At 39.1% G+C, this 27,273-nt stretch overlaps 1 protein-coding gene across 1 annotated transcript; it reads right to left on the bottom strand.

Moving 5' to 3' along the window:
* Window positions 1-9,921: 9,921 nt before the first annotated feature.
* Window positions 9,922-27,169, bottom strand: LOC140318033 (neuronal acetylcholine receptor subunit beta-2-like). The gene is made up of 6 exons (XM_072395635.1): window positions 26,934-27,169; window positions 18,559-18,704; window positions 18,374-18,418; window positions 17,811-17,920; window positions 13,507-14,497; window positions 9,922-11,648 (listed from the first exon to the last, which is right to left on the bottom strand). The coding sequence occupies exons 1-6, from the start codon at window positions 26,983-26,985 to the stop codon at window positions 11,493-11,495; spliced, it is 1,500 nt and encodes a 499-aa protein (XP_072251736.1). The 5' UTR covers window positions 26,986-27,169; the 3' UTR covers window positions 9,922-11,492.
* Between the last annotated feature and the right edge of the window lie 104 nt (window positions 27,170-27,273).

Consider the following 27,273-nt stretch of genomic DNA (forward strand, 5'->3'; position numbering starts at 1 on the left):
CCTAGCTGAAAGCAGTTTCAAATTATGCAGATTTGTGTACATTTGCCAACAACCCTCTGAAATAGAACAAAATAAACGTTGATTGAAGTATCTCAATTCCAAAGAAGTATCCCCACATCTGCTCCACACAGCTATGAGCTGCACACACACCTCCACACACAGTAAGATCTTACATCTTCGGTACTGAGCTGTATATGAACCATTTAGTCACTTAATTGATTTTGTAGGCATAACATTGCTCAGGCAGTTTAAAGCATTAGCTGCTCCATGATAGTTTTGAGAGTCGTAGAGTGTCTGCCCATTTCAAACAATGGAAAGTTATTAATGCATTGCAGCCCTGTATGGAGTTGCACTGAAAACAATATGGAACATGAGAATCTAGAATATTTTTTTCAGGAAATTTATTCAAGATGCTTTAGACAGAAGAAAATAGAATTAATTGTTAGTTTTTTTTTACTTTGTGCACTGCTTTAAGTTTTGGTATTAACATGTTTTGACTTCATGTCAGGGGACATTTCTAATCTATCAGCGATATCAACATCCCAGCCACATTCAAGCAAATTTCCTAAATTTGTATTCTGTAAAACTTGTGTCAGATATGCCAGAGCATGTTGTGTTATGAGTCAACAGAGAACAGAGTGTACATAATCGCCTCTAAATATTTTATGTGTCCATGTGCACATGCACTTGTGCGATTGTATATGTGTGCGATGAGTATTCAAAAGCATATTTAGTTTTTGTTTTAAGCAGCATTAGTTATATTTGTATCTGCTCTGCAAGAACCTAAAGCCCTTACCTGGCAAACACTGCAATTATGCATGCTTCTAAACTGAGGAAACACATGGACTTATTTCAAGTAAACACTCCAAGAACTGTGTGGTCATGCTTTGGTGTGTGTATCTGGGAAGAGTGGAAATCGTCCCACTTGCATGCTGGAAGTGGGCAGGTCAGAAGCCAAGAGGTTGATGATAAGTTAAACTGCTCAGCCCTCAATTTTCGGCTCAATTAGTTTTATAACTGGGCAGCGAAGACCACCAAGAGGGTTGTTGGGATTTGCAGGGGGGAAACTGTCATGATTAAGTGCCCTTGTGGTCTAAAAGGAGACTGAAAGAATAAAAGAGAGAAAGAAGGCAAGGTCCATCAAGGGAGGGATGAGATGGGTGAGAGAAATGCAGAGAGACGGTGATCAGTGAAATTAAAGTGGCACAGATAGTGCACTCAGATCAGCTGACCATGAAGTGTTTAAAAGCTCCACGGTTGACAAGACATGAAGAGAAGAAAAGACGGGCAGAACTAAACTCTGGCTTGATGTGCTTCATTGTGACAGTGAATCTGTTTTCGAAAATGTATTTTTCTGAATTAGCATGAGGGAGAGAAAAGCTGAGGAGGAGTCTCCACCCACCGGCCTGAAATGGGGAGAAACAGATCGTTCTTTTTCTTTAACTTATTCTCTCTTGTTGTTTCTCTCTCTTTTTCATATGAATAAATCTTTAACTTCTTCTTTTTCTTTTCCAGTTTGTCTGTAGCAGCTTAAAACAGTGAGAATATTCCCAGATATGCTGCATGTGGGACTGTTGTAGGCATCTAAAATCTACTTGGCTTTTCAAAATCAGCGTTTAACTTTAATTTTTGTTATTCTTTTAACTAGATTCCTTAAAATGACTAATAACTGTGTTTTAACTAACATAATGAGTCATATGTAGCCTTTTATTCAGAATTTTCAGACTTTATGGCCAGAGAGAAAAGATGTTTCACATTGAAAAGAATTTTGATAATATAAAAAAAAAAATACTGACTTTACCTGGATAAAAAAATCGTAGTGACAAAAAGTGTCAGCATCAGTCAAAATAATGTCTCTGGATTAAATGTTTTCTAGACTCTTATGCAGATGATCATCCTGATCAGTCTTTAAAATATCATGTATATCTTATTTATGAAGAATACCACAGGCTTTGCACTCTCTTTCAAGTCCTGTGAATAAAGTACAAAGCACTCTCACTCTCACTCTGTCTTACAGAAATGTGGGCAATCATTTCAAAGAAGTTTCCTACGTGAAAGTACATTTTTATATGTGTTTGTGGATGCTTAAGTTTGAAGTGAGTGCAGGTAACTACTTTTGAGTGCATATAGTATGCACACAGCAGGTTGTCTGTCTAAATTCAGTTTGTTATCCAGCACAGAAAGAGAGTCAGATCATGGAAATAAGCATAACAACAGGATCACATGCAGGAATTAGTCAGGTTAATGTGGAATACACTTTGCCAGTTAGTGTCACGAACAGTTTGCTGGTGTTCGGGTGCAGCTTCAAGCCGAAGTGACACCTCAGCATTGTTTACTCTCCAAAAGAGCAGCAAACAGGGAAAATGTCCTCTTACTGTTTTATCACGATGTGACCTTTCTTTCTTTCTGAAGAAAAAAGAAACATTGAATCCTGATGTCAACGCCTCACTGCTGTAGTCTGTGCAAAGACTTTTCTCATTTCTATAATGAGGAGTTTACAGTCATCCATCAGGTGATGAGATGTGCAGTGAGATGGACCAACATGTGGTTTTTGACAACATGCCTGTTGATACTGGCAACTCAATCGTGATATGCAGGTCGTCTGCGTTACAGCAGTTCATACAGGTGTGATCAGAATGAAAAATTTCCCTTTACATCAACTACCGATAAAATAAAGAAGACTGTAAAAATATTCATCCTAATAGATGGGAAACCCTTGCCCATTTGGTTTTGCAGTTTATAATAAATTCATTATTTTCTGTTGCCTACGAGCAATAATATACAAACTCACCACCAAATTATCAAAGAAAATGTAACTGTCATCAGAAATAAATACAATATTGCTTGTCTGTAAGTGCAGTGAAATCCAGATAGTTGCTTTCAGCCAAAAGGAAAAAGACAAAAGCAGCTCGAGTGTGTGTCAGAAGGGACTGTCCAGCCTCATCCACGTCAACCCCGCACACGTTCTGTTTCCTCTTGGCTGAACGGAACTTGTTATTTCACGTTGGATGCCACCCTTATCTGTACCTTTCGTGTTTACAGGTCTCTTTATCTCAGCCTCCCTTCTGTTTTGTTTCTTGTCCCACACACGTGTTACCATGTGTTACCAATTACACAAACTGTTGCTTGATTGTCTAAATTGCTGTTGCAGAGCTATCGTTAACGTGATTAGATCAACTTTTTTCTGATATGACAAATAAAAATTCCAGCTGCAATATGACCTATTTAGCATTAACACTGACCTGATGTCCATTTATAAACAACCTGCTTATGTTAGAGCTAGCGTAATCTTTAGTCAGCGCTATTGATCAGACGCAAATTTAGTACCACCTTAAACCATGGATTAGGGTTAACATTGTGGTTGGTAAGTATAGTAACTATGTGGTACAGTTTTGATCTCCTCTTAACTCCACTGAGCTTTTTGATGCAGTGTTTTAATTTAACAAACTGAAACTTCACTGTTTAATTATTCGCCACAACAGGCAGCTGTTTTTTGCTCTGATTAAAAAAAAAACTCAGTCCTCCAAGTGCAATGAGATTTTTTTCTTCTTTTTTTTCTTACTGTAATCCGACTCTTACTTAAATATGCTTTTTTTTGGTTTGCTATATGTTCTATTTAAAGACAACAAGGTGAGTTGTTAATTCACAGAGAAGCGACTGCTCAAGTTGGAAAAATAGACACACGGTGACATCTCAGTACAGATTTAATCCTTTGATTCCTGTTCATCTGAAGGAGCTCGGAAGAATATTATTACGTTCAAAAGATTCAAAAGAGACAAATTCACCCACAAGTTCAAGACACACACCAACCACAACATGAAGTGTTTGCTCTGGTTCCCAAAACATTGATATACAGAAACTCATCTTACAAACACAGACAGACGCAGGTAATAACTGTAGCAACAGAATAATAACTTTATCCCTAAAATCCCAGAGGAAAAAGCTTTTCAAATTAAAGATACTGAATTTGAGTATTTCTTTTTCCATAGCGGGCATGATTTGTTTGTCTTGTTTGTCTCTATGTTGGCCCTGTTATGAACAGAGGACCTGTTCAGGATGTACCCGCCTTTTGCCCAATAACTGCTGGGATAGGCTCCAGCTCCTCTGTGACCCTGAATTGAATTAAGCGGGTACAGAAAATGGATGGATGTTTGTGTCCTTATCTTACCCCACTGCATCAGAAGCATTTGTCTGCAATTTGCCACCATAAAAGTAGCTTTTAATCAAATTAAAATGCTACTATTGTTATTTGACCTGATTTCACTATGGTAACGGTACATTTTCTTGAGTAAAACGATGTAGCACTCCTGAAACGACTGATTGTATTGGTAAAATTTTGACTGATGACACTAAATTATTGTTTTACCCAGTCATTTAACATTGGAATACAGTAAAATACAATAGATTCATAGCGAGTACAACAATACGGATTTTTGATGCACTTATTTTGACACGTTTATTTCACTTGGTGACTGCAAGAGAAAGACTGTAGTCATAATACTGCTGAAACTGCTTGGATGTGTCACGTGTCTTCATTTTTTAGAAATATATTTTGTATGCATCCTCAAATGTTATCGTTTTTTACTTATCCTTAAACCAAACTACAGAGCCTTCTTCCCATAAATCCCTTTTTCTTATGCTCTATCTAATGCGCTGCTCGACCTCAACCCCTACGATAACCCCTTTTTAAAAGCTTTCAGCATCCCCTTTTCTCCCACAGCTTGCACAGATATGCCAGTCACGCTACACTCTGTGACCCCATACAGCCCTTCAGCATACTTGTGCTCAAATGCATCCCTCCCTCATCATCACCACTGTTCACGCTGCTTCTTCCTATTCTCTCTTGCTCCAGATCCATTAACGCCACAGAGTTCCTGCTTGCTTCCCTTTCAGTGTCCACTATACTATACTAAATAATCTGCTTGGTCATGCTGTGGTTGGTTTCAGCCACTAGCAACTAATTAAATCCCTTCACTGCTCTAATCACAGCTATCTGATTAAAGTCCTTGCTACTAATTAGACAGCCATCTCTCTTTGACATGTTTTTTGCCAAGAACGCTCCTTCTAATGCCTTTAACAAACAAATGGAGAACACCTTGCACTTCATACACCATAACAATTTGCTTACAGCTCCAATCTACTTTAGTTTTATTATCTTTACTTTATTGTTGTTTTTTTTTGCCATCAGAGATAATATGCTCATCATAGCTGCAAGGCATTTCTAATCAGATTCAAATGTGTTTGGAAGATTTTAATCAATAACCCTTGAAAGTCTTCTCAGCATCCTCAAGGCAAGTGTCTAAACAGTCTATCTCGTCATGTTATGTCTCTTTTATCAGATATCTGGTGACATTTTTAGAACAAACTGTTGCTTGATGATCACAGTGATGTAATTATATCCTCATTAGATGTCGATTAATTTTTTTCTCTGGCCTTGACATTAACCAATCTGCATATGATTGAAGATTTTAGACTTGGAAATGAATCCTTTCTCCAGCAGCTTGTCCAGAACCTTCGAACCCCTACAATTGCTGAGGGAAACACTAAACTCTGCAGTATCTTATTTTGGCCACTAGCTAGCAGCAGAAGGCACTCTGATCTGTCAGCAGGGAACAGACTTGAGGAGATATTTATTCCTCCAGCAGGTACATTGCAGAGTGATCCTTGATCCCTCTTTAAATCCCTTTAAAGGGTTTGGACCATGTCTATGTGTCTGTTCCTCAACTCTGTCTCAGAGGCTCAGAGGGTCAGGGGAAAGGATTGATGACAGCCTGACTCAACAGCAAGGCGGCTACACATTCTATAATGCACTAATGTAGTTCATAAATATCGATCACAGAGCTGAAATGGCAGGTATAAATCCTAAAGGAATGTCCTGCGGAGGATGATGGGGAGATGGAGGGCAACAGGAAACAGATCAAACTGCTGACACTCACCAAGAAGAATCGAGGAACAAGAGGCTCATTACTGCGCTGAAATATAAAAGAATAGAAAAGAGAATCGAATCAAATTTAAAAAAGAATCAAATAGAATCGGATAATGTCAACTACTTATGGCCAGTTTTTTTTCTGCTGTTCTTCTGTATTGTGTTGAATTGTACGTATTTAAACTTGTCAAGCATTTTTCTAATCTGGTTCCATTTTCTTTTGCAGCGAAAACCTTACAAATCTGAATATTTCTCTCTTTTTTTTAATCAGCCATGAATTTGAATACAATAAATACAATCAAACATATTTCAGTTGTAACGTGTAGCATATGTTCTCAGACAATGCATGTAGGTGTAATACAGTATACATTCATCAGGATTTGTCTGGCAAAGCAGATGAAATGCTTATTGATCTCTGACTGCAGCCTGAAATGGTCTTTAACAGTATTTTCCTCTGCCGATTTAACAGACAGCAAAAGTCTTGTGTCCCTTATTTATGACTGACCTTAATCATCTCTGTTATCCTCTATCATACGTCTGCTGCTCCCCCCTCCCCTTTCTCTTCCTCCACCTATCCAGTTTCATCTCTTTGGTCACTCTTCATGATCACATCTGGAGATTACACAGGGGGGGAAACAGCTCTGTCTGCCTCTCTTTGTCAATGATTGGCCTCTGAATAATGGGCTCGTATGCACCTATGCCATCTTTGAAGGGTACACCTCTAAATGGAATACAAACATGCACATACACACCTTCACTGTATCTAAGATGCTGCTGTGTTGGGTGCTGATGCTACAGAATGAAGTCGGAGAGGCAGGTGGGTTTAATCTGAGGTCTGCTGGAAATCTATTTCTTAAAGTTGTTGGCTCAGAGGTTAGCCACAACAGCACAATTGCCAGGTCAGGTAGCAGAACTGAGGTGGATTTAAGATGAGACAGGAGATAACTTCACTTGCTGGCTCTTTGCTTTGCTCGTTTCAGGTTTGTTTCAGCTTAAGGTTTTTTTTATGCAAGACCAATGTGCTCCAGAGGAGAGGATCAGGCCTTTGTCACACTACTTATACATGCAGCTCTTTTGTTTTTAGTATAAGAGCCTCACATTGACAATTAAAAGGTGAAATATTTCAAGTCTTTTCAGACCATATAGGTAGGTGTGAATTTGTCCTTTTCTTTCAGTTATTGTCTCCCTGATTCACTGCTGCAGAACATTTCTTTCACAAAATGTAATCTGTTTCGTGAAAGCCATGATTTTGTATTCTATTTTATTTCATTACATGAAGGACTGGCTTCATGAAAGAATAATAGAGGGACAGAGGATGTGGCAGTAATTCAAGAACCTGGATTTATTCTGTTTTACACTTTCCATTCATTTTCATTTACTGTTATCCCTCACTTTTACTCACCAGGATGTTAGACTTAGGCATCGAAAATATGATATGTGTAACTATATTTATATTTCATGTATAGTATGATATAACTACTACGAAGGCCTACACAGTTTCAAGTTATTCCGTTTTTCTGCACAGATGAAATATGCTGGCATAATTGTATTGGTCAGACTCAAACTCCAAGGACAATGCAATTACTGCAGACCAATAACAACAGGACATCTAAATTTGAGAGGCATACTGAAGTACTGCAAAAACAAGAGAAAACATGACACAATAAAAAACAATAATATGAACACTGAGTTCTTGGGAAGGGGTCCTTAATGCAGAACCTAAAGAATGGTGGAGATGATAAAAGATACTTTAATCAAAATTTACTGTAAAGGACAATAAGGAATACAACTTTAACTAAAACTGGCTGCAGTGACCAGACAAGCCAAATGGAGCAGTTCTGAGCAGTTTGTAATGACAAAGAAAATAGAAAATCCATAAGGAACGTGCAGGAAGTCACCAGGCAGGAAGTAAGTAAAGTGAAAAAATACAAACATTTGTTGTATTCACAGAGGAGACGTAAGGGAAACAGATCAGAGCAAAAACTATCATCAAAGTTTTAGGAATACACTAAATTGAGGAGGCAAAAATACTAGACACACAAAAGGTAAAACTGTGCAAATGTCAGTGCTGAGAAATAATCTGGCTGCAGTCATAACTTCTGCTTTAGGGGTAAATTAATTTTTTGGCTGATTCAAATTTTTTTTAAACCACTCACAATCTTAACGTGCGTCACTAAGTGCAGGATGCAGCAAAGTGACGCTTTAGATACCCTGAAATTGACTAAGTAAAAGGTGCAGGAGCATCGCCATTGAACAGCAAATGTCGTAAACATGTTAATTGTAGATCTTTAATCATTCACCAATCATTTCTCATGCAGGACCACAATATTTGTCAAGGTCTTAAATATGAAAAAAAGCAGTATGACCCCCTTCCACACCTCATAACATAAAACTAATTAGAAAATGAAAGGCGACAATTATACAAAATTGATTAAGTTAAACAATAAAAAAAAAGAAAAGAAATTGATGTTTGGTGTCTGGCTCTTCAGCACAGCTCTCAATCTCTCCTTCCCTCCTCACACACATGCAGCCACTCTCTTAATGGACTTTGATGCAGATGTCAAAAATCTAATTTATGTGTCATTGAAGACAAGGATTGGAGCACAAGCATGAGCAATAATTGCTAAACCCAGCTCCATTTAAATGGCTGTCACAACATGGATAGGATTATGTCACTGTGTGTCTGTGTGTGTTGGTCCATCTTTGTATATGTGGACACAATTTTGTTTTATGTGATTGCTCTGCATTGTGAGGGGATTTGTTTGGTCCATACAGCTTCAAGGAGCCACGTGAGGGCTTAGCCCTGGTTTTAGGTCCAGGGTAGAATCAGGTTGTTTTTGGGTCAGTCATTTGTTTTATATTCCTTCAGAGGAAAAAAATAAAAATTCCCTCAAGCGTAAAACCATTCAATTCTTTTTGGAAAAAAAGTGGCTCTAAGCAAATATGTGTTATAGGTATTAGGTTTTGGGAAATTCTCTTGGAAATGGCTGCAAGTCTTCTAAATAGTAATACAACTATGTGTGTGTGTGTGTGTGTGTGTGTGTGTGTGTGTGTGTGTGTGTGTGTGTGTGTGTGTGTGTGTGTGTGTGTGTGTGTGTGTGTGTGTGTGTGTGTGTGTGTGTGTATGCCTGACATTATGTTTGCTGGAAAAATATTGTAATGCAGTAATACGTCAGCTGAAAGCATTAAAAGCTGCTGCCAATCAGAAATGTGCTTCTTGTCTGTTTTAGAAGAACAAATAATCAGCAACCCAATGTCAGCAAGCAATGTCCATACAAACACTTACAGAAACTGTAATTCTTTAAATTGTGTTAAATTATGATGTCATCCTAATTATTCCAACTACTGCTTATGTGTGTTATCTAAATAATAAAAAAATTGAAAAATAACTGTTACAAATAAGAAAACAATAATCAAGCTCGAAAGTTAAGCTTCAAGTTAAATCACGTGAAATGTGATCATCTGTGGCATGTAGCCAGCAAATAGCAGGCTCCATCTGATGCTCACCCTGACGTTTTTACTCCATATTTCAGTAAGCAGCTGCCTATACGAGAAAGAGAGGGAAGGATCATAACGCAGGCCTTGCTGCCTTCTAACGCTAACAGAAGGTGAGGCTTCAAGTCCTGAGGATGCAAGACTGTCCAGTGAATCTGTAGTCAGCTGACTAAGAGTCAGACAGTTCACCCACACAGAAGCACAAAAGCACATACACAGGCCCTCCAGAAATGTCTATATAAAGTCTTTTCAACGTTTTTTTCGTTCTTATTTTTCTCGAGAAGGTGACACGCATACAAACCTGCTGCTGTAAATAGACCAAATAAGAGTGACGATGGGACGCTGAGCAAAGGTGAAGTGCCTCCAAAGAGACTCTCGCAGAGATAGGTTATATACAAAGCAAAGCGTTTATATTGTTGAATAAAAGACTGCAGGATTGGATTACCAAATAATGAGCATGCAGTTCATCACAGCTGTTTATTGCTCTCATTTCCCTTTATTGATAATCTTTTGGAAGACATCAGGTCCTATCACAGTTCCTTCCTGTAGGACAAAACTTAACAAGTGATGCAATATGACTGACCAGTGGGAGGAAAAAGAGTCTGTTTCAGTCCGCCATTCCACTGATTTAACAATGATGAAAGAAAATGATACAGCTGCATCAGCACAGGTCACCTTTTACACCTTTAACATCAGCAGCAGTGACAGACGTGCGCAGTATGACAGTGACAAATTATTACACACCTTAGAAATTATTACTGGATACATTGTCAAGTCATTTCTCTTAGAACAGACTCCAATGATCAAGCATACAACATGAAAGAACATAACGTCAGTGCGAAGACGGGCTGTTTGATCCGGAGTGGTGTATATAAAATTCATCATTATTGCTGCTGGTTTCCTTGGTGATGGCTGCAAGTTGGTTGGATGCTGACAAACTGCTTTGACGGCAAAAACAAAAACAACTTTAAATAAATGTGTTTGGTCGCAACAGCTTTATGGTCACCTACGTATTTTTTAACACCATTGTAACATTTCTCCATTTTAAAACAAAGCCGCTTTTAAGCATCAGAACAGCAGATTTTTTTACAAAAATGTATCGGAATATATTTGATCAGTCTATTAAGTCGGCACAGTGAGTTGTGTGAGCAGAAAAAGAAGCTGGGCACTACCTCAGACAAATCTATCCAGCTGTCCTGCATCCCTACTCGTCTCATTCTAAAGGCAAATCTTATAAATGTATACTGTATATGTGCTATTGGTAAAAAGACACAAGAGGAGTGATCTGCTGTGTATTTAAACAGAAAGGATTCGTCCTATTCTCCTTAAGGGTGCATCGGCAATGTGAGGATCATATATTTTTTCTATGTTAGAGCCCTGTCTGTTTTTGAGTCCACAACAAAGTGAATTTTAAACTAACAGTGTCTCGTTATAAGAGTGCTGGCCCCAATTATGTCATGTTAGTCACATTAAAATTTGATTAAGACACAGACAGTCAGGACGGTAGAAAAGAGTAAAATCTTTCTCGAAGTTCAGTTCTAAAAATGAAAAGAAAAAATCTAATCCTGAGTTGTGGGTAAACTTTTATAAACAGTGGTAAGGGTTAACCTACTGTCATATGACTGCTCCTTTTACAATTCTGGTAAATTTGAAGAACTTTTGGAAGCATGTTGAGTGAGAGGCTATTGTTTCTGAATAGTGGTTTCACTCTCCTTTCTGAATTAGGTTTCATATGATGTGGTTGTTGTTTCCTTTAATGGCGTCAAAGCAATAACGTGTTAGCATTTGTGGTTACACTTTACTGTTCTTGGCTAACTTTTATGTTTCAGGTTGAGAGAAATAAACTTGTGTGGAGCAGAGGAAGGCAAGTCATGTAGAGAATGAAGAAAGTGGAACATGGAAAATTAATAACTGCTGGAAGAGGGCTCAAGTGTATCATTTCCTTGTTGGGGTGCGGCGAGTGGTGGATGTGTAAGTTTCACGTGTTAAATTGTTACCAGAGCTGTATTTTCTGAGGAGAATAAAAGCAGATTTCTAAGTCATATCATAATCACAGTTCAGGATTCAGGTGTCAGTTATTCTCCGTGTCATCAATAATGGGGGTGTTGTAACTCTGGAATAGAGGCTGCATGAAGAGGCCCATCGTACCGACCACACACACAAACACAAAGATCCACAAGAAGAGCCGGTCAATCACCATCGCCACATATTTCCAGTCTTCAATGATCTGCAGAGAGACAGAAAAGTCACATCTTAAATTCTGTCACTGTATTGTTTATTCTCCTAAATATAAAGGAAATAGTTGATTATTATTCATATCTAACTATATATTGTCTTGAATTACTGAACTTTGAAGTAGTACCAAAATGACTCAGTCTCTGAATTGCTCTGATCAACCACATTTGACATTAAACTGCTTTGTCTTTTGCCTATTTATGCTTAATATAATTCCTAAGGCGAGACAACAATATCAAAACACAGATAACAAAAAGTAATAAGTAACAAAAAGTTGGTGTTATTTGCTTGGTGCAAACCCTGCTTGCAGTGTATTTCTCCCTGGGTGCTGTGATTGGCTGCCCACTGCTCCAGATGGCATCTGTCTCATTGAGTGTGACCCTGTGCATGTGTGTGTTCAACAGGTGCCAAACTGGATGGGTCAAATGCGGTGAGTCATTTTGTGTGACTTGTAACATAACAATAAAGTAATCTTAATTTTAAATTCTTTGCTGTAGGCCCAGAGGCCAGAGAGGAGAGAAAATCTCCAGTGAAAATACAGTTTCTTGTCTTGTAACACATCCATGTGATGTGTTTCTTCTAAAAAACATGAGTGAAAGAAGCAATCATGTTACAAAACTGCTGTTTTGCTGCTTTCTTTTCAATGTTTGATTTCTGATGCATGTGTCTCATTTTATGTGCCCCGTTCCACACTTTGTGCTGCCACACTGTAGATCTCGTTTGGCAAAAAAAGACAAAATAACAAAATCTAGCACAGAGGAAGAGGAGAAAAGAGACACGTCAACAGATGATTTGAAACTTGAGCTGACTCATCAGCTATTGTAAATGCAGAAAAAGGTTCCCAACAAACGTTAATCCTCCAAAATAGAGCCCTTGCCAAGCATTTTGAATCCCCTGATATACAAAGAAAGCACAGGGAGGTTTTTTTGTCCCGCTTGACAAAACGAAAACTCAAACAGTATTAACCAGCGCTATGTCACTCGTTGGAGTAGCAGATCAAACTTCCTCGATTTAGCAAAGGTAACATGGGGACGGCTGCAGACAGGGCAAATAGTTGAGATGAGGCTTGTTTGTAAATTCTTGAATTCCCAAATTCTAAAAAAGCATGAATTCATTGTTTTATTTCAATGAGAGAAAAATTATAAATGTGCAGCTCAAATACAAGGATAGATATGTAACAGGTACACTTATCTACATCCAAAGTAGTATCTTAGTGCAAGCAAGAGGGACATTTTTCATATTACGTGTTTTTTGTGAAGGGCAACATTCAAGCAACATAACTGGGAGAGAAGCAAGTTTTAATCCTGTTTGTAGGAGCAGTTATCCTCTCACAACCTTGACTGACTAACTGGCTGACTGAAGAAGATAGCCCAGAAGATAAAGAATTTATACAGTTTCAGAGCTTTTATCGTGGAACTGCTACATTTTGTGCCGTAGTTGAGGGGAAATGAATGTCTGAAGTAAATGTTATAACAATCTTCTAAAAAGTTAGATATTTTAGTCAGAAACAAAAACATCAAGGTTGGTGCATGAAGGAAAAGTCAAGGACTCCTTCATATAAGTAGACACCACTCTTTGGCAACTATGAAGGTCTGTACGTAATGTCATGTCATTCCTCGCAATATTTGCAGAGATAATTCAGTATTAAAATAATGGCCTGACCGATAGATCAACTTTACTATTCATAAAGCCACACAGCTAGTCTGTAAGTTTGTAAATGCTGGCATATCTATATGAAAATGTGTTTGTTTATGCTGGAAATATCTTTAAAGAGTAAAAACAGTAGCGTGATAGTAACATTAGCTGTGGATGTATACATGCATCTGTAGATACATCTTCCAAACACTTACCCCTTCATCATCATCCTCACTCTTCATCTTCTCAGCGATGTACCGCACTCCATCCACTGCATCCTCCACATTAATGTTGCCCTTCAGTGTCATCCTCCTTCTGAACTCTGTGTTCTCTGACAAGTCACTGATCCTCCAGCCGTAGCGTTTGGCTGACTCCTCGTTGACAAAGAAGGACGAGGATGAATCTGCTACTCCTGATGCACTTCCAGTCCCACCCTCTGCTCCACACAACCTCTGATCCGAATACTTTTGCTTCTGGTGTTTTTTCCGGAATCGTTCACGGATGTTGGAGCTTCCAGGTCGCCGCATGAAGAGGAAAGAGGGGAGCCGGTACAAGAAAACACGCTTGACCCAGGGTGGCATGGTGTGTGTACTGGGGGACCGATGGTGCACATTGAGAACACAAACGCTGGTGACAATGGAAAAGGTGACCAGCACCATCGTAAACATTAGGTACTTCCCAATCAGAGGCACTGCTAAAGATGTGGGTGGCACTATTTTCGAGATAAGGAGTAAAAACACAGTCAGGGCCAGGAGGACGGAGATGCAAAGAGTCATCTTCTCACCACAGTCTGATGGAAGGTAGAACACAAGAATAGCTAGCGATGTGATGAGAATGCAGGGAATGATCAGGTTGATGGTGTAGAACAGAGGTTTTCTCTTGATAATAAAGTCATAGGTGATATCCAGGTATCTGATATCATTAGGGTCTTCATTCTTGCGTCCAGGCAGTGAAACAATATCCCACTCGCCACTGGGTTTGAAATCATCACGGGAGGCATAGTCACTGAGGAGGATCAGATCAATCTCTGTGTGGTCGTAAGTCCAAGAGCGAAACTTGAGGGTGCAGTTCTGCTGGTCGAAGGGGAAATCCCGCACTTCAATTTTGCAGGCTGATTTGTAGATTGCTGGTGGGAGCCAGGCGACCTCTCCATTATTGGATACCACAGCGTTGGAGTAGAAGGAGACTTCATAGGTCCCATCAGCACTGAAGAAAATTAAGAGATCAAAAGAAACAGAAAAGTCAGGTAGTATAAAAGTAGGACTCTATTTAAAAAGCAGATTTCCTTGAAAATATTTCATGGACCACCACTTGCCGGGCAGTCTCCACTCAGCTTAATGCAGTGTTTCTCAATTCCGGTCCTCATGACCCACTGCCCTGCATGTTTTCAATGTTTCCCTCCTCCACCACACCTGATTCAAATGATCAGCTCATCATCAAGCTCTGCAGTGGCCTGATAAGGAGTCATTCATTTGAATCAGGTGTGGTGGAGGAGGGAAACATTGAAAACATGCAGGGCAGTGGGTCATGAGGACCGGAATTGAGAAACACTGGCTTAATGCATTTCGTAACATGTGGCTGTTTTGGGTCCAATAACGGGTATAGGTGTAAGGCCAAATAGCAACCTCACTAACTAGCCCAGAAAATCTAACTGGGACTGATTCGCTAGCACATAGGCAAGTAGCCGATGAATGAGCCTGAATACTGATTGATACTGTTTGTCAAAAGTTGGTAAGCTGATCTTATGCTTCATTATGCTGCCCATTGAGAGGTTCTGCCACACCTTCAACTTTGTCCAAGAGGAGCCACTGTGCTATACGTCACTGACTAAAATAGGCTATGATCTGCCACATTCATCTGTCTTGTCCAAGCTCTTTTTCCCAGTGAAGGTAATTTTGAGGGATTGCTATCAAGGAGACAAAAATATATTTTGTAGTAAACTGATTTATAATTCTGTGTTTAAAAAACAAAACTTTTGTATACAAAGGGGTTCATGGTCAGCTCAATGACTGAAAGGTACCAAAGTCATGAGGCTGCAAAAGAAACCCAAATCCTGAGCCCTACACACCCATGCATCTATCCATTTTCTATACCCGCTTAATCCATCAGTCAGGTCACGGGGGAGGCTGGAGCACATCCCACTGGTCATCGGGCGAGAAGCGGGGTACACCCTGGACAGGTCGCCAGTCCATTACAGGGCCACACAGAGACAAACAAGACAAACAACCATGCACACTCACACCTAAGGACAATTTTAGAGGGAGGAAGACAGAGTACCCAGAGAGAACCCACGCATACACAGGGAGAACATGCAAACTCCACACAGAATAGCCCCAGGTGGGGATTGAACATAGAACTCTCTTGCTGTGAGGTGACGGTGCTAACCACCACACCACCGTCAAATTATTTATTTTCTATGACTTGAAACACTAAACTTTTGAATTAAAAGTGTACTGTCTTTTTCTACATAACTGTACTTCATGACTGTTGAGATATGTTGAACTGTAAAAGCTGTACCTGTCATCGGGAAAAGCACAGTTCAAATGTGCAAAGATTGACTTTTCTTCTTGACCTGTCCAAGGTGGCAGGCGATGTATTATAAATTAGTCTCCTATCAATTATGAAGTAGGCGAGGAATCACACTTTGTCTCTAATGGTTTGGGGTTGCTGAATATACACAGGTTAATTAAAAATGCAGTGGTTCCACCTGCCTAGATTGAATTCTGGTCTTCCAGGCTTAGTCAGGTATGTCAACCTGAAGTCACAATCATCTGCCATCATTTTGCTTCCTAAGCAATTCTGAATGCCCAATTCCATGCAGCCAGACGACTTTGTCCTGATTCTACAATAATAAAATCTGGATTTTCAACAGGTAATGTGATTGTAAAAGCTTAATAAATGCAAGACCTGTAATCTGGAGAGTGTCTCTACCCCCAGTCCAGATTTTTGCAAGTCTATCAAATTCAAATTAAAAGGTCACTCCTGACCTAAGAGAGCTGTGAAAGCAATCAAACTTGAGTTTTTTGCTACATCAGCAGATAATGGCCTTAAAGACGAGGTGCAAAGCTTTATAGCAGCAAGGGAAAGGGTTGTAGTAGTGAGGTTGTTTTTGAAACCTTTGCATCTGTCCCAGAAAGCATTTCATTAGTTTAGACTAAACTTCATCAGGCTTAATATAAGCAAGAAACAGCAGTAGCTTGCTCATTCTCTGATACCACTATAAGTGTGGTCAGGGTACTAAAAATGACAGCAAAACTCTCAGATAAAGATCAAAGAACATTTAGCACATCTGCAGACAGATTTGAGTTTTTGCTCTTTTTTACTACAGTAATAAAGCTGGCATGAATCAATTACTTATTAAAAGGTCACTTTACGCAAGTGATACTGCACTTACACAGTACGTATACTTGCCTACTAATATTATACACATTTACCTACACATACTAGATTTATAATTATCACACAAGCACTTATTTGTGACATTTATATAATAAGGAAGCAGGGGCTTCTATTCTCAGCACATTTTCATGGTAAAAATTAGTAGGTAATGTTACACAAAAACTAGCAGATGGAAAAGAGACACAGGTGTTGACCTATATGGGTGACAGATGAGGTGAGGTCCAAAAGCTCTCGTGTATCTAAGCTAACACTCCTGTGAATAGAGGCAGCAGAACTACTTCCTCCTTGACTCAACTTGTTACAGCCCTGAGATTCTCCCCAATTAGTCATTATATACAGCTGCAAGATTATGTTTAGACATATCAATATTTTGTACAGTACTGCTCAGTGTGCAAAAACTAAGCAAAGATCCACGTGCTGATAACTTTGAATGTACTGTATGGGAGTCAGTGTGTCTTTATCTGTATTGACACAGTTTTTACATGAATTATTAGATAGTAATGTGGTCCAGCGAACAAAAATATATTTTTTTGTGTGTTTGCATATTCAGCCTGATGAGCAGAGGTCAGAAACCCATCAGATGAGACTAATATGGATATTTTAGTCATAGCTGAATTAAAAAGGGTTATTTTTTTTATAGTTTTTGGAGGCAAACGTGTAATGCGGAAGATACAGCCTATAGAGGGAAATTTGCTCCAGTGAAATAGTGAAACGGTCATTTTGTTGGTCACATGATGACAGCAGTTATCAGACTTGTACCAACATTTACCAAAACTGGTCACTTTTCAGAGTAGGATAATCTCAGTCTCCAACAATCTCCCTACATGTGCCTTTTTTTATTACTGTTTAGCACTAAAACATAACTCATAATCACCAGACAGTCTGCAGACACTCCAAAGAGTGTTAAGAAACTATTTTTGGAACTGATAATCCAAAAAGGTGGCAACTGGCGGGAAAAAGACGAATAAGAGGAGAGTGGAGATAAGAGGATTGACAAACAAACCTTTTAGAAAATGGGGGTTTATAACAGTTTAAATTAAGTTGTACAAGCTTTCTTTCAGCTCCTACAACACACACACACAAACACACACACACATTGTCTGTTGTAAAGCCGACATACTTGTTATAGAGGACGATGTCTGGCAGCCAGATGTGTTGTGACGGGAGACGGATTTTCTTGATTCCCTCATACTCATCAGGATCCCACGTTAATCTGTAGTCATTCCATCCCTGAAGTAAAGATACTTGAATAAATGAATACGTTCAAATTTCACAAACATATATACACATAATGACATCAATCATTAATAAAATTACAGCATAAAATGTATGAGAATAACATACCAAATAAAATACATGAATTCAGTAACCACTCACAGTATAAACATGCAGGTTTATCCCAGTAATCAATGGTTGAGTGCATTTTAAACTGTAGTACACCAACATTTTTGGCTAACATGCCTCGGGCTAACCTCACAAATGAACCAGCTTTGTGTTTTTGCAAGTTTTTCCACAAAACACTGAACTGTCACAAAGCTAAATGCACGTTTATGTGTATGCATGTATGTGTCTGTAAAATAGTACAACTCAGACACTTGCTTTGTCTCTTTAAGGCATTTCACACCAGCATACACTCACCCTGACAAAGAAAAAAGTTTGACGAAAATGGGTATGAACACAAACCTGTGTGAGCCAACAGTTGGTGGTCATGATCTGTTCCCTCTCGTTCTGAAATAAAGACAAACACGGCTGCAGGATTCAGACAGCAACTGAACTCTCATTTGAAGCAACTGTGTGTTTGCAAATTCTATGAGTGTAGAATACAGGGCACCACGTGTTGCGTGTGGTGTGTTTGCGTGCTTCCTTACCACATTGATCAGCTGGGCCAGAGATACCAGAATGTAAATGGTGACCTGCTGGCTGTTGTTAACGGCGGGTCTGATAAGCTTGTTGTAGCGCTCTGGTGACAATAAGTGATTCACTAGCCGCTCCTCCACCTCCGCACACAGGGCAGCTGCATTCATGCAAAAATACATATTATAATATTACAATACACGTAATAATAATAATAATACACATAATACACAGAAGAAAAAGAAAAATCCTGTCATGTGAGTGTGTGTGACGCGAGTATGTGCCAACTATATATAAATTCAATTAGGAATTCTGTTCTCTAGTTGTCTTTGTATATGATTCAACACTGTTTAGTGACATATACATGTAATATGGAATTTGAAGGACTTAAAAACCATTCAGGTCAGTCTTCTAATTGGACACTTTAAATAGCTGTGATGTCTTAAAGAAGTGTCAACTCATACTCGATCACAAGTTCTAACACCAAATTAATTGCAAATCTAATAAAACAGCATTTCTTTTGCTTCCGCAAAACTGAAGTGGAACTTTTTGGTCATCAAGGAAAACGCTATGTCTAACACAAACCCAACGCCTCTCATCATCTCAAGAACGCAATCATCACAGTGAAGCATGGTGGTGGCAGCATCATGCTGTGGGGATGGTTTTCACCAGCAGGGACTGGGAGATTAGTCAGAATTGAAGGAATGGTGGATGGTGCTAAATACTGGGTGACTCTTAAGGAACAACCGGTCTCAGTCTTCCAGATATTTGAGATCAGGATTGAGGTTCCCTTTCCAATGGGACAATGTGTCAGGATGGGTGGTGGAGAGAGGAGAAGGACCCAAATACAGACTTGGAACAGGCAGGAGAATGTAACAAAAAAAGTGTGGCCAAGCCGGAATGCCATAAAAAAACAAACTTGTGAAAAACAAAAATAAAAACCCTGAGAAATAACAAAAAGCCGACTGTGACACTTAGCATGAACTGGAACAAGAACCAACAGATCTTACAATTACAATGAGAAGACAGGGAGCTTAAATACTGAGGAGAAGTGGTTAGTGAATGCTGGCAGCTGAGACGATTGAATGCAGGTTAAATGAGAGGGACTAATGAACAGGACATGGAAACTGAGGTTACTATGAGCGAGATAGTGAAACAGGAACTAACATATTTGAATCAACACAAGATTAATGACAAGAAAAAAAAAAAATTTTTAAAAACATGACGAAATCACAAACAAGAAAACAGAAAAGAACAAAATCCTAAAACAAAGTCCACTGAAATCCACAAACACCAACACAATGACCCCAATATGCTTTCATGCACCAGTTTTTGTTTTCTTAAATGACATTTGTTTTGTTTCTACCTATTTGGAACATTCATTTCAGATTTCTTTGAATACAATCCCCCAAAAAATCTAAATTACAGGTGGTAACTCCAAAAAATATGAAAACATCAGTAGTCAATACCACAGAAATCATGCATTCACTTTTGCTGTTTATTGAATACATATTTTTTTGCACAAGTCTGCTTTCTTCAATCATCATTTATTTGCAGTTTTAGAATTTTAATGGTCATGTTTTCACACAAACTGACTACTGCAGAACCCCTTACAAGTGCATCTGGTTGAGAATAACTAGAATTGGCTATTTATTCACTGACCTTACATAGAATCTTAATTATGTTGAACTTACTTAGGTTTGATTTCTGTTATAATTCGATGTTCTCTAAAAATGACTGTTGGTGTCTTCCTATAAGGTCAGTGCAGCCAGTCTTCAGTCAGCACTCTCTTAGCTGACATATTGGTGAATCCTGTTTACATAAATGGGGTTAAAATGAGGATAGTAGCAGATGCACACACACGCCCACACCTTCAACTCTGATAGATGAAGCAATGTTAAAATCTCGTGTTGTGTACTCTGACCTATGGTGTGCTGTCGTGATGAAGCTTGCTGAAAGTACTCAGCTGTGATGAGTGTGTAATGAAAGCAATGAAATTAAGGTTGTATTTAGTGACAGTCCACCTCACATCGCACGCACACACATTATACACCTATCTACTTCCCGGCATCTCATCGTATACGCCGTGCATGCAATGTCTAGTTCGTGTGACAATAAAAGGTCACTTTGTAAAAATACAGACATGCGAGAGACTGCCGACAAAGGGCTCCTTTCACCGTGATCCACACACAACAATATATGACTAAGTGAGAGAGCTTCACATACAGTAAGTGAGTTAAAACACTTACATTGATAGATTTCCAAACGTAAATATTCACATGGTAATTTTAACTAGGTGAGCCATCATTAACTCATTATCTAGTTTTCTTACTCTTCTGTCAACTACAATCTAAGTATTTTCTCCTTTGCTCCTAAATAAACAGACACTTGGTCTTGTTATCTCACACCTGTTCCTTTTCTTGCTGGTTGCTTGGTTTCTTGAAGGCCTGTGTTATAGCTTTGTGCTGCTTGGGCTACATGAGTAAACTCTGATTTACAAAACTGCTATGCTTCCCTGTTTGAACGACAGCAAAAACTGAAGGCTGACCAGATAGATAAGACAGCCGTGGATTTTATCTAATTCGTTATCACAAATTATGTAATTATGACAACAATATGTAAATCTTAGACAAAATGAAAAAAAATAATGACGATTAGGTTTAATCTTAATCTCTTTATAAAGTATCGAAGAAATATGAACAATAATGCCAAGCTTTAAAAAGACAGGGTCACAAAAGAGAGGTGCACTCTTAACATGGTCATTCTACATTAACCTCCAACAAGTCTTCATCTGAAGAGGAGACAGAGTGTAATGTCAGAGCATCTGTGTGATGACAATATACCCTGAGGAGCAAACATCCTATCTGTCAGGATTAGACAGAGACATGTACAAGGAGACATGTACAAGGAGAAGAGTACAACAGACAAACACAACACCATAAAAACATGTGAGACAGGACAATTCCCTGATTAGTATAATCATCTATCTGTTAAGATTAAATATGATCACATCACATGATGATGATGTGTCATTGAGAATGACAGTGATTTATAAGTTTGGTGAATGGGATTGGAGCCTGGAAACATTTAATTATTTCTACATGCCATAACATACATACTGCTGTGTGACGGTATGCAGCTTCCCTGCTGTCATTTACAGCAACTGGTTTTAGGATTTTGGTGACCTGGGAATTAAAACCCCACCATCTATAAATCCTGTTGTTTGTTTTTTTCTGCATTTTTTCTCACTGTGCTTTAGTTATGTGGATTATGACCAAAAAGCAAGAATAATTAAGCCCCAAAACAATGAAAAACAAATGGCAGACCACAGAACACTATTTAATGAACATGAATGCTTGGGTACTGAATTGTTATAGGTATCTATGCTGTTAAAATTAAATAAAAGGATGGAAAAACATACCTACATTGACCTTTGACAAAAGGATCAATCCACGAGTTTTAGGCTTTATGATCAGTTTATTCATCGTGAGGTCTTTCAGTCAGTTTGTGAAACAGTTGTCTCATGTTCTCTGTGGCTGACCCTGCATAAAATCTACCAGGCAAGGGGAGCCAAAACAAAACTACAGAAGACTAAATTATTGGGAATTTAGGAACTGCTGTTGTTGAACTGCTATGATCCCTAAAAGTTTGCTAAAATCAGGATTTATCTGCCTCTGTTGCCTAGTTTTAACCATTCCTTTTAAAACTGTCAATTTTAAAATAAATGTATACAAAATCTTTGCAGAGCGAATGATACTATTTATTTCAGTGAAAACCTTGACTTTTCCTTTAATGTGTCCTTTATTAGATATAACACTTTTTTTTATCAGATTTTTTTTCAAAAGTCATACATCCATACATACATTTTCTGCTACTTATCTAGCATCACATCGCAAGGGCAACAGTCTGAGCAGAGATTCACAGCCACACTTCTCCTAAAGGGCAGCCTGACCAGAGGCAAGAACATCCCACTGTTTTCTTTCATTGTGGAGGAAAAGCAACTCCACTCCGAGCCCCTCCCATTTGACGGATCTCCTACACTTTTCAGTTTATTTCAACACGTGCTCACGGTCTAATTTGTTTGGTCATTGTTAACAGCTGACTGTAGGTTATGGCCGAAACGTAGATCAACTGACAAATCAACAGCTTTGCCTTTCAGCTCAGTTTTCTCTTCCTCATGACAGCCTGGTCCACACATCACTACAGATGCTAACCGAATCCACCCAATTAATCCACTCAGTCTTAAGTCTGTACTATCCCCACCCCTGTTTACGACCTCAAGATTCTTGAAATGCTCCACTTGAGACAGCAACTCATTCCCAACACAGAGATAGCCACCATTTTCCATACGAGCACCTCGTACTCAGACTTGCTAATTCTCATCCTGGCTGCTTCATCATCACCTTCAAACTGGCCCAACGCCTACTGATGGTTTCAGCTCAATAAAACCAGAATAATCTGAAAAATTCAAAGAAGAAAGTCCAAGTAAAAGATTAAGATTTCTCTCAGGTTGTACAGGACCAAACTGCTCGTGACAAAGGGCCCAATACCCCATTCTCCTGAAGCACCACCCACGAAACACTTTGGCCATACAACATCAGGTGTACTAATTATCATGAAAGACTGGTAGGAAAAACTACCCTACACTATCCAGTAGGTGATTGAAGATGAAATGATGCTCCAGTGCTCCATGACCAGTAAGAAAACCACACTGTTTATCTGAATTTGAAGTTCTTACATCATCCTTCATTCACTTGTTGTCCATTTTCTTTCCAGTGAGGAAGCATTCGCGTCTGATGCTGATGCTGACCAATCAGTATTATTCTAATCTTTTTAGCTAATAATTTTCAGTATTGGTGGATGTATATAGACATACTAACAAATACATACTGTATGTACTGTAAACATGCTCAAAAGAGTTTAGCACAAAATCCCGGCTAAGAGGTTGCTGTGTAACGATTAAATAAATTATTAAAGTTACGTTACACATACATTGTAATGGCCAGGGCTTGGAAAACGGAGCCACCAAATGCCAGTTTCTCCAGCCTTTGCTTTTCCAAGACTGCTCTATGCCTGAGTGAAATGCGAGAAGTCGTTTTGCCTTAAAAATGTAAAAGGGACAGTATTAAAATAAACACAGCACAAAAATTTCACAAACTGGGAGAGACAACTGACTTGATGCGACCAGCAATAAGAAGTTACGTCACTTAAGACGTCAAGTGTAGATTGTATGGAATGATGTAAGGCGTAAACTTTGACAGCAAATGCTAAAACAGGAGCTGAGGCTAAAATGAGATGTGTATGAGGCTGACGTAAGTCGAGATGAGACATTGGGGAGTCTACCAGCAGGTCTCATCACACATGTATGCACACCTACACACACACACGCGCCTGTCCGCCTCACTGCACTTTCCACACCTCAATAATTCATGGCCGCTAAAATAAAAATACCATCATCTCTGATGTACAGAAACTCAAACACAATTACAGATTATTCTCCAAGTCATTCCCACCCACATAAAATCCACACAGTCCCCATCAAAACACATAAGCAATGTAAAACTAAGCAAAAAAACAGAGATCCGATATAAGGATTGTCTATGTGATAAATCTAGAGTACAGAGATAAAAAAAAACACTCAGATTATGCATCCTGTTGGTTTCTCTTTAGGATATTGAATTATTCAATGCATTACCATCTGTGGCGGACAAAAACAATTCAGGCTTCAGCTGTCTTCGGCTTTACTCAGTACACTGCCCTAATCGGTCATGCTATCAAAGACACTCGTGACATTCATATGCATCCATATGTGGTCAAATTCCAATGAGACATTTAAAATTATGATGAAAATGAACAAGTAAGATTTTCGTGATCCCATTATATAATGACGATTCTTGGTTGGTTTCTGAGGTTTTCCGTTAGTGAGGATAAAACTTAACAATGATGATTTTATTATATCTGTCACAATATCTCCCATGACACTCCCTGTCCTGCTTTGTTCTTTTCATCTGAGGACTAGCAGGAACAAAGGAGAAACAATGGATTCTAGAAAAGTGCATTTTCTCAGTGCTTTGTTCCCACAGTGTCACTTTTGACTGCTGCTCAGGTTTGCACTGCCTGGCGCAACCTCTCATGTTTGCAAAGAGCGTGGATTGCTCACTTCATCTGCCTGCTTCTCTCCCTGAAAGAGTGGCATCCAAGCAAGTTTTCCAAGACAATGACTAATGGTTTACTATAAAGTGTTGACTCACCAATGCTCTGTGGTTAAAAAGCAAGTTGTTCTTAAACTCACGAAAAAACAGCAACTTTAGAGTAAACTTGTGACAAAATGCTACATATTTCTCCCCACCCACATATGAAGTCATGAAAAACTGAGATAGTTTGAGATGCTGTCATGCACTTGCAGGTATTTAATGACAAAAGCAACACACTATAACATTGAAAACAACATGCAGTATGCAGCTCACACTGAGAAAGACGGAGCACAAGGGACAGAAAATAGACACGCTATAGAAATCATATGTCAGATAATTCACATCAGTGTGGAAGTCTGGAAAAATCCAACATTAAAAGTATAGAGGAAGGCAGAAAACATGATGTGCAGCAGAGTGAAAAAGGAATGGGAGTCAACCAAAGACACAATGAGACACGGAGAAAATAAACCCCCACAAAGTGGCTGAATGGATTTAGTGTTTTTGCCATAGCAGCCTGTATAAAGTTTGACTGGAGTGCCAAAGCTACAGGCGTTCGATGCAACTGCTAACAGAGCACAGGTGACGTCAAACGAGTCTATAAAAGGGACTAGGCCTGATATGTGAATCTTTTCTGAACGATATGTGAAAATTACAAATAAATGATAATGAGTTGGTTTGAATTTGGTTTGAATTTGAACAAACTGGATTTAAGTATTATAAATTAATTGAATTGGGCTGCATCTAACTTAATTGTATGTTTAGCGCCCTGAGATTACTTTTGCTATGTGGTTGAATTGAACTGAACTGAATTAAACTGAATCTGACTGTAAGCTTCTTAATGTTCTACCAGCTAATTCAAACCCTGGGTTGATTCTACATAAAAAAGCCTGGAAATCCATTTTCTGTACAAATTTCCATCTGTCTCAAAGACACAGGGGGAAAAAAGTTTTGCAGAGGTATTATTGCCAGATTAAAAAACTAATAAAGAACTAATAAACTTGTATACATTATTTCTATCTGTGTTGAACGTGGATCCCATTTCAGAACCATGGACAACTCCTTGATAAGAGTCAGCTATTTATTCATTTAATTTGAGCTGCAGGGGGATGTGGTGGTTAGCTCCTCACACCAGGAAGATTTCTTGTTCCAATCCCGTCTAGGGCCATTCTGTGTGGACTTTGCATGTTCTCCCTGTCCATAAGTGACTCTCTCTGGGTACTCCAGCTTCCTCTCACCATCCAAAAACATGCACATCAGGTTAATTGGTAACTCTAAATAGATCATAAGTGTGAGGGTGGATGGTTCTTTGTCTCGTTTGTCTCTGTGTGGCCCTGTGATGGACTGGCGACCTGTCCAGTGTGTACCCTGCTTCTCGCCCTATGACACCTGGGATAGGCTCCAGCCACCACCACCCCCAAACCCTGACTTGGATAAAGCAGGTATAGAAAATTGATAGATGGACGGATGGATACATTTGTTAAAAAAAGGAAAACGAAAAATAAAGTGACCTAGAATGAACATCTCGGTTTATACCCTTGATAAGAATATCAAAGATTTTCAGAAAATAGCACAGGCACTAATGCGCAGCAAGGGCGACAGAGCAGCGTTAGGAAATTTCATGAAAATGCTTTGTTTTCTTACCATTCAGCTGCTTAAAGGGCCAAAACAAGAACATAGTATCAAATGTATTGTTTAAATGATGGTTTAAGGTAAAAAAAAAAAAAAATTAAAAAAGCAATGCACCTTTATCAAATTTCCGACAAATACCAAACTCATTTCATCAGGACGAGGGCTTATTGTTTAAAGATGAGCTAGTTGATTGAGGCATATTAAAATCACGTGCTTTAAATGTCTGACGCAATAAAAGGCTACTACTGATCCCCACTGGCCTGTTTCCCGGCGTCCGGTACACTGCTGTACTGTGTGTATGGTATGGCATAAATGTTTCCCACACACAAAAATACAGAATTACTCATAGCTTAAAGTTCTGTATTTAAAAAGTGGTGTATTTGGCGCTTTTGGCAGCAAAACAAATTACTTGTCGGACCAAATTAACTGATTAGCATACATGGAGCCAAGAAAGAGTGATGGCATTTTACAAGAGACAATCAAAGACAGTTTCATTAAAGCGCCATACACAAAGTAGAAGCCTCCTGTCCCGTCCCGTTCCGGAAGCATTTGGAAATATTACTCACTTGCCACGGTGAGAACCAGGACAGCCAACGCTGTTTTCACCGGGACTGCCATCGCTTCCTCCCCTCCAGTGCGACACACTAAAACTTACAGATGGAGGGTCTGTCGGGTTTTCTTCTTTTGTGCGCTCGATTTGTCAGAGTAAAGTGGGAAACAACAAGAAAAAGACTGGGTGTATTAAAGTGGTTTCATTTCGAGAGACTCCGTAGACGACCGCCGGTAGTTGAAGGCTGGAGGCATGGAGAAGAGTGCAGACTGTTGACTGAGCCGAGAGATGCAGAGGTTGGATGCCTTCTGCTAGAACGCACCGACTCCACCGCTGGTCCTGGTGCTGTGATTGCG

This window comes from Leuresthes tenuis, unplaced genomic scaffold (genome assembly GCF_036924035.1).
Source record: "Leuresthes tenuis unplaced genomic scaffold, fLeuTen1.0.hap1 SCAF_11, whole genome shotgun sequence".
NCBI classification, from domain to species: Eukaryota; Metazoa; Chordata; class Actinopteri; order Atheriniformes; family Atherinopsidae; genus Leuresthes; species Leuresthes tenuis.

What these genes read in the sequence shown, in the direction of transcription:
- LOC140318033 (XM_072395635.1), bottom strand. Translation starts at nt 26,985, where the DNA reads ATGGCAGTCCCGGTGAAAACAGCGTTGGCTGTCCTGGTTCTCACCGTG. An exon ending in CCAACTGTTGGCTCACACAG is followed by an intron (nt 17,921 to 18,373) that starts GTTTGTGTTCAT and finishes TCTTTACTTCAG; the next exon opens with GGATGGAATGACTACAGATT. An exon ending in GACATCGTCCTCTATAACAA is followed by an intron (nt 14,498 to 17,810) that starts GTATGTCGGCTT and finishes AATTTTCTTCAG; the next exon opens with TGCTGATGGGACCTATGAAG.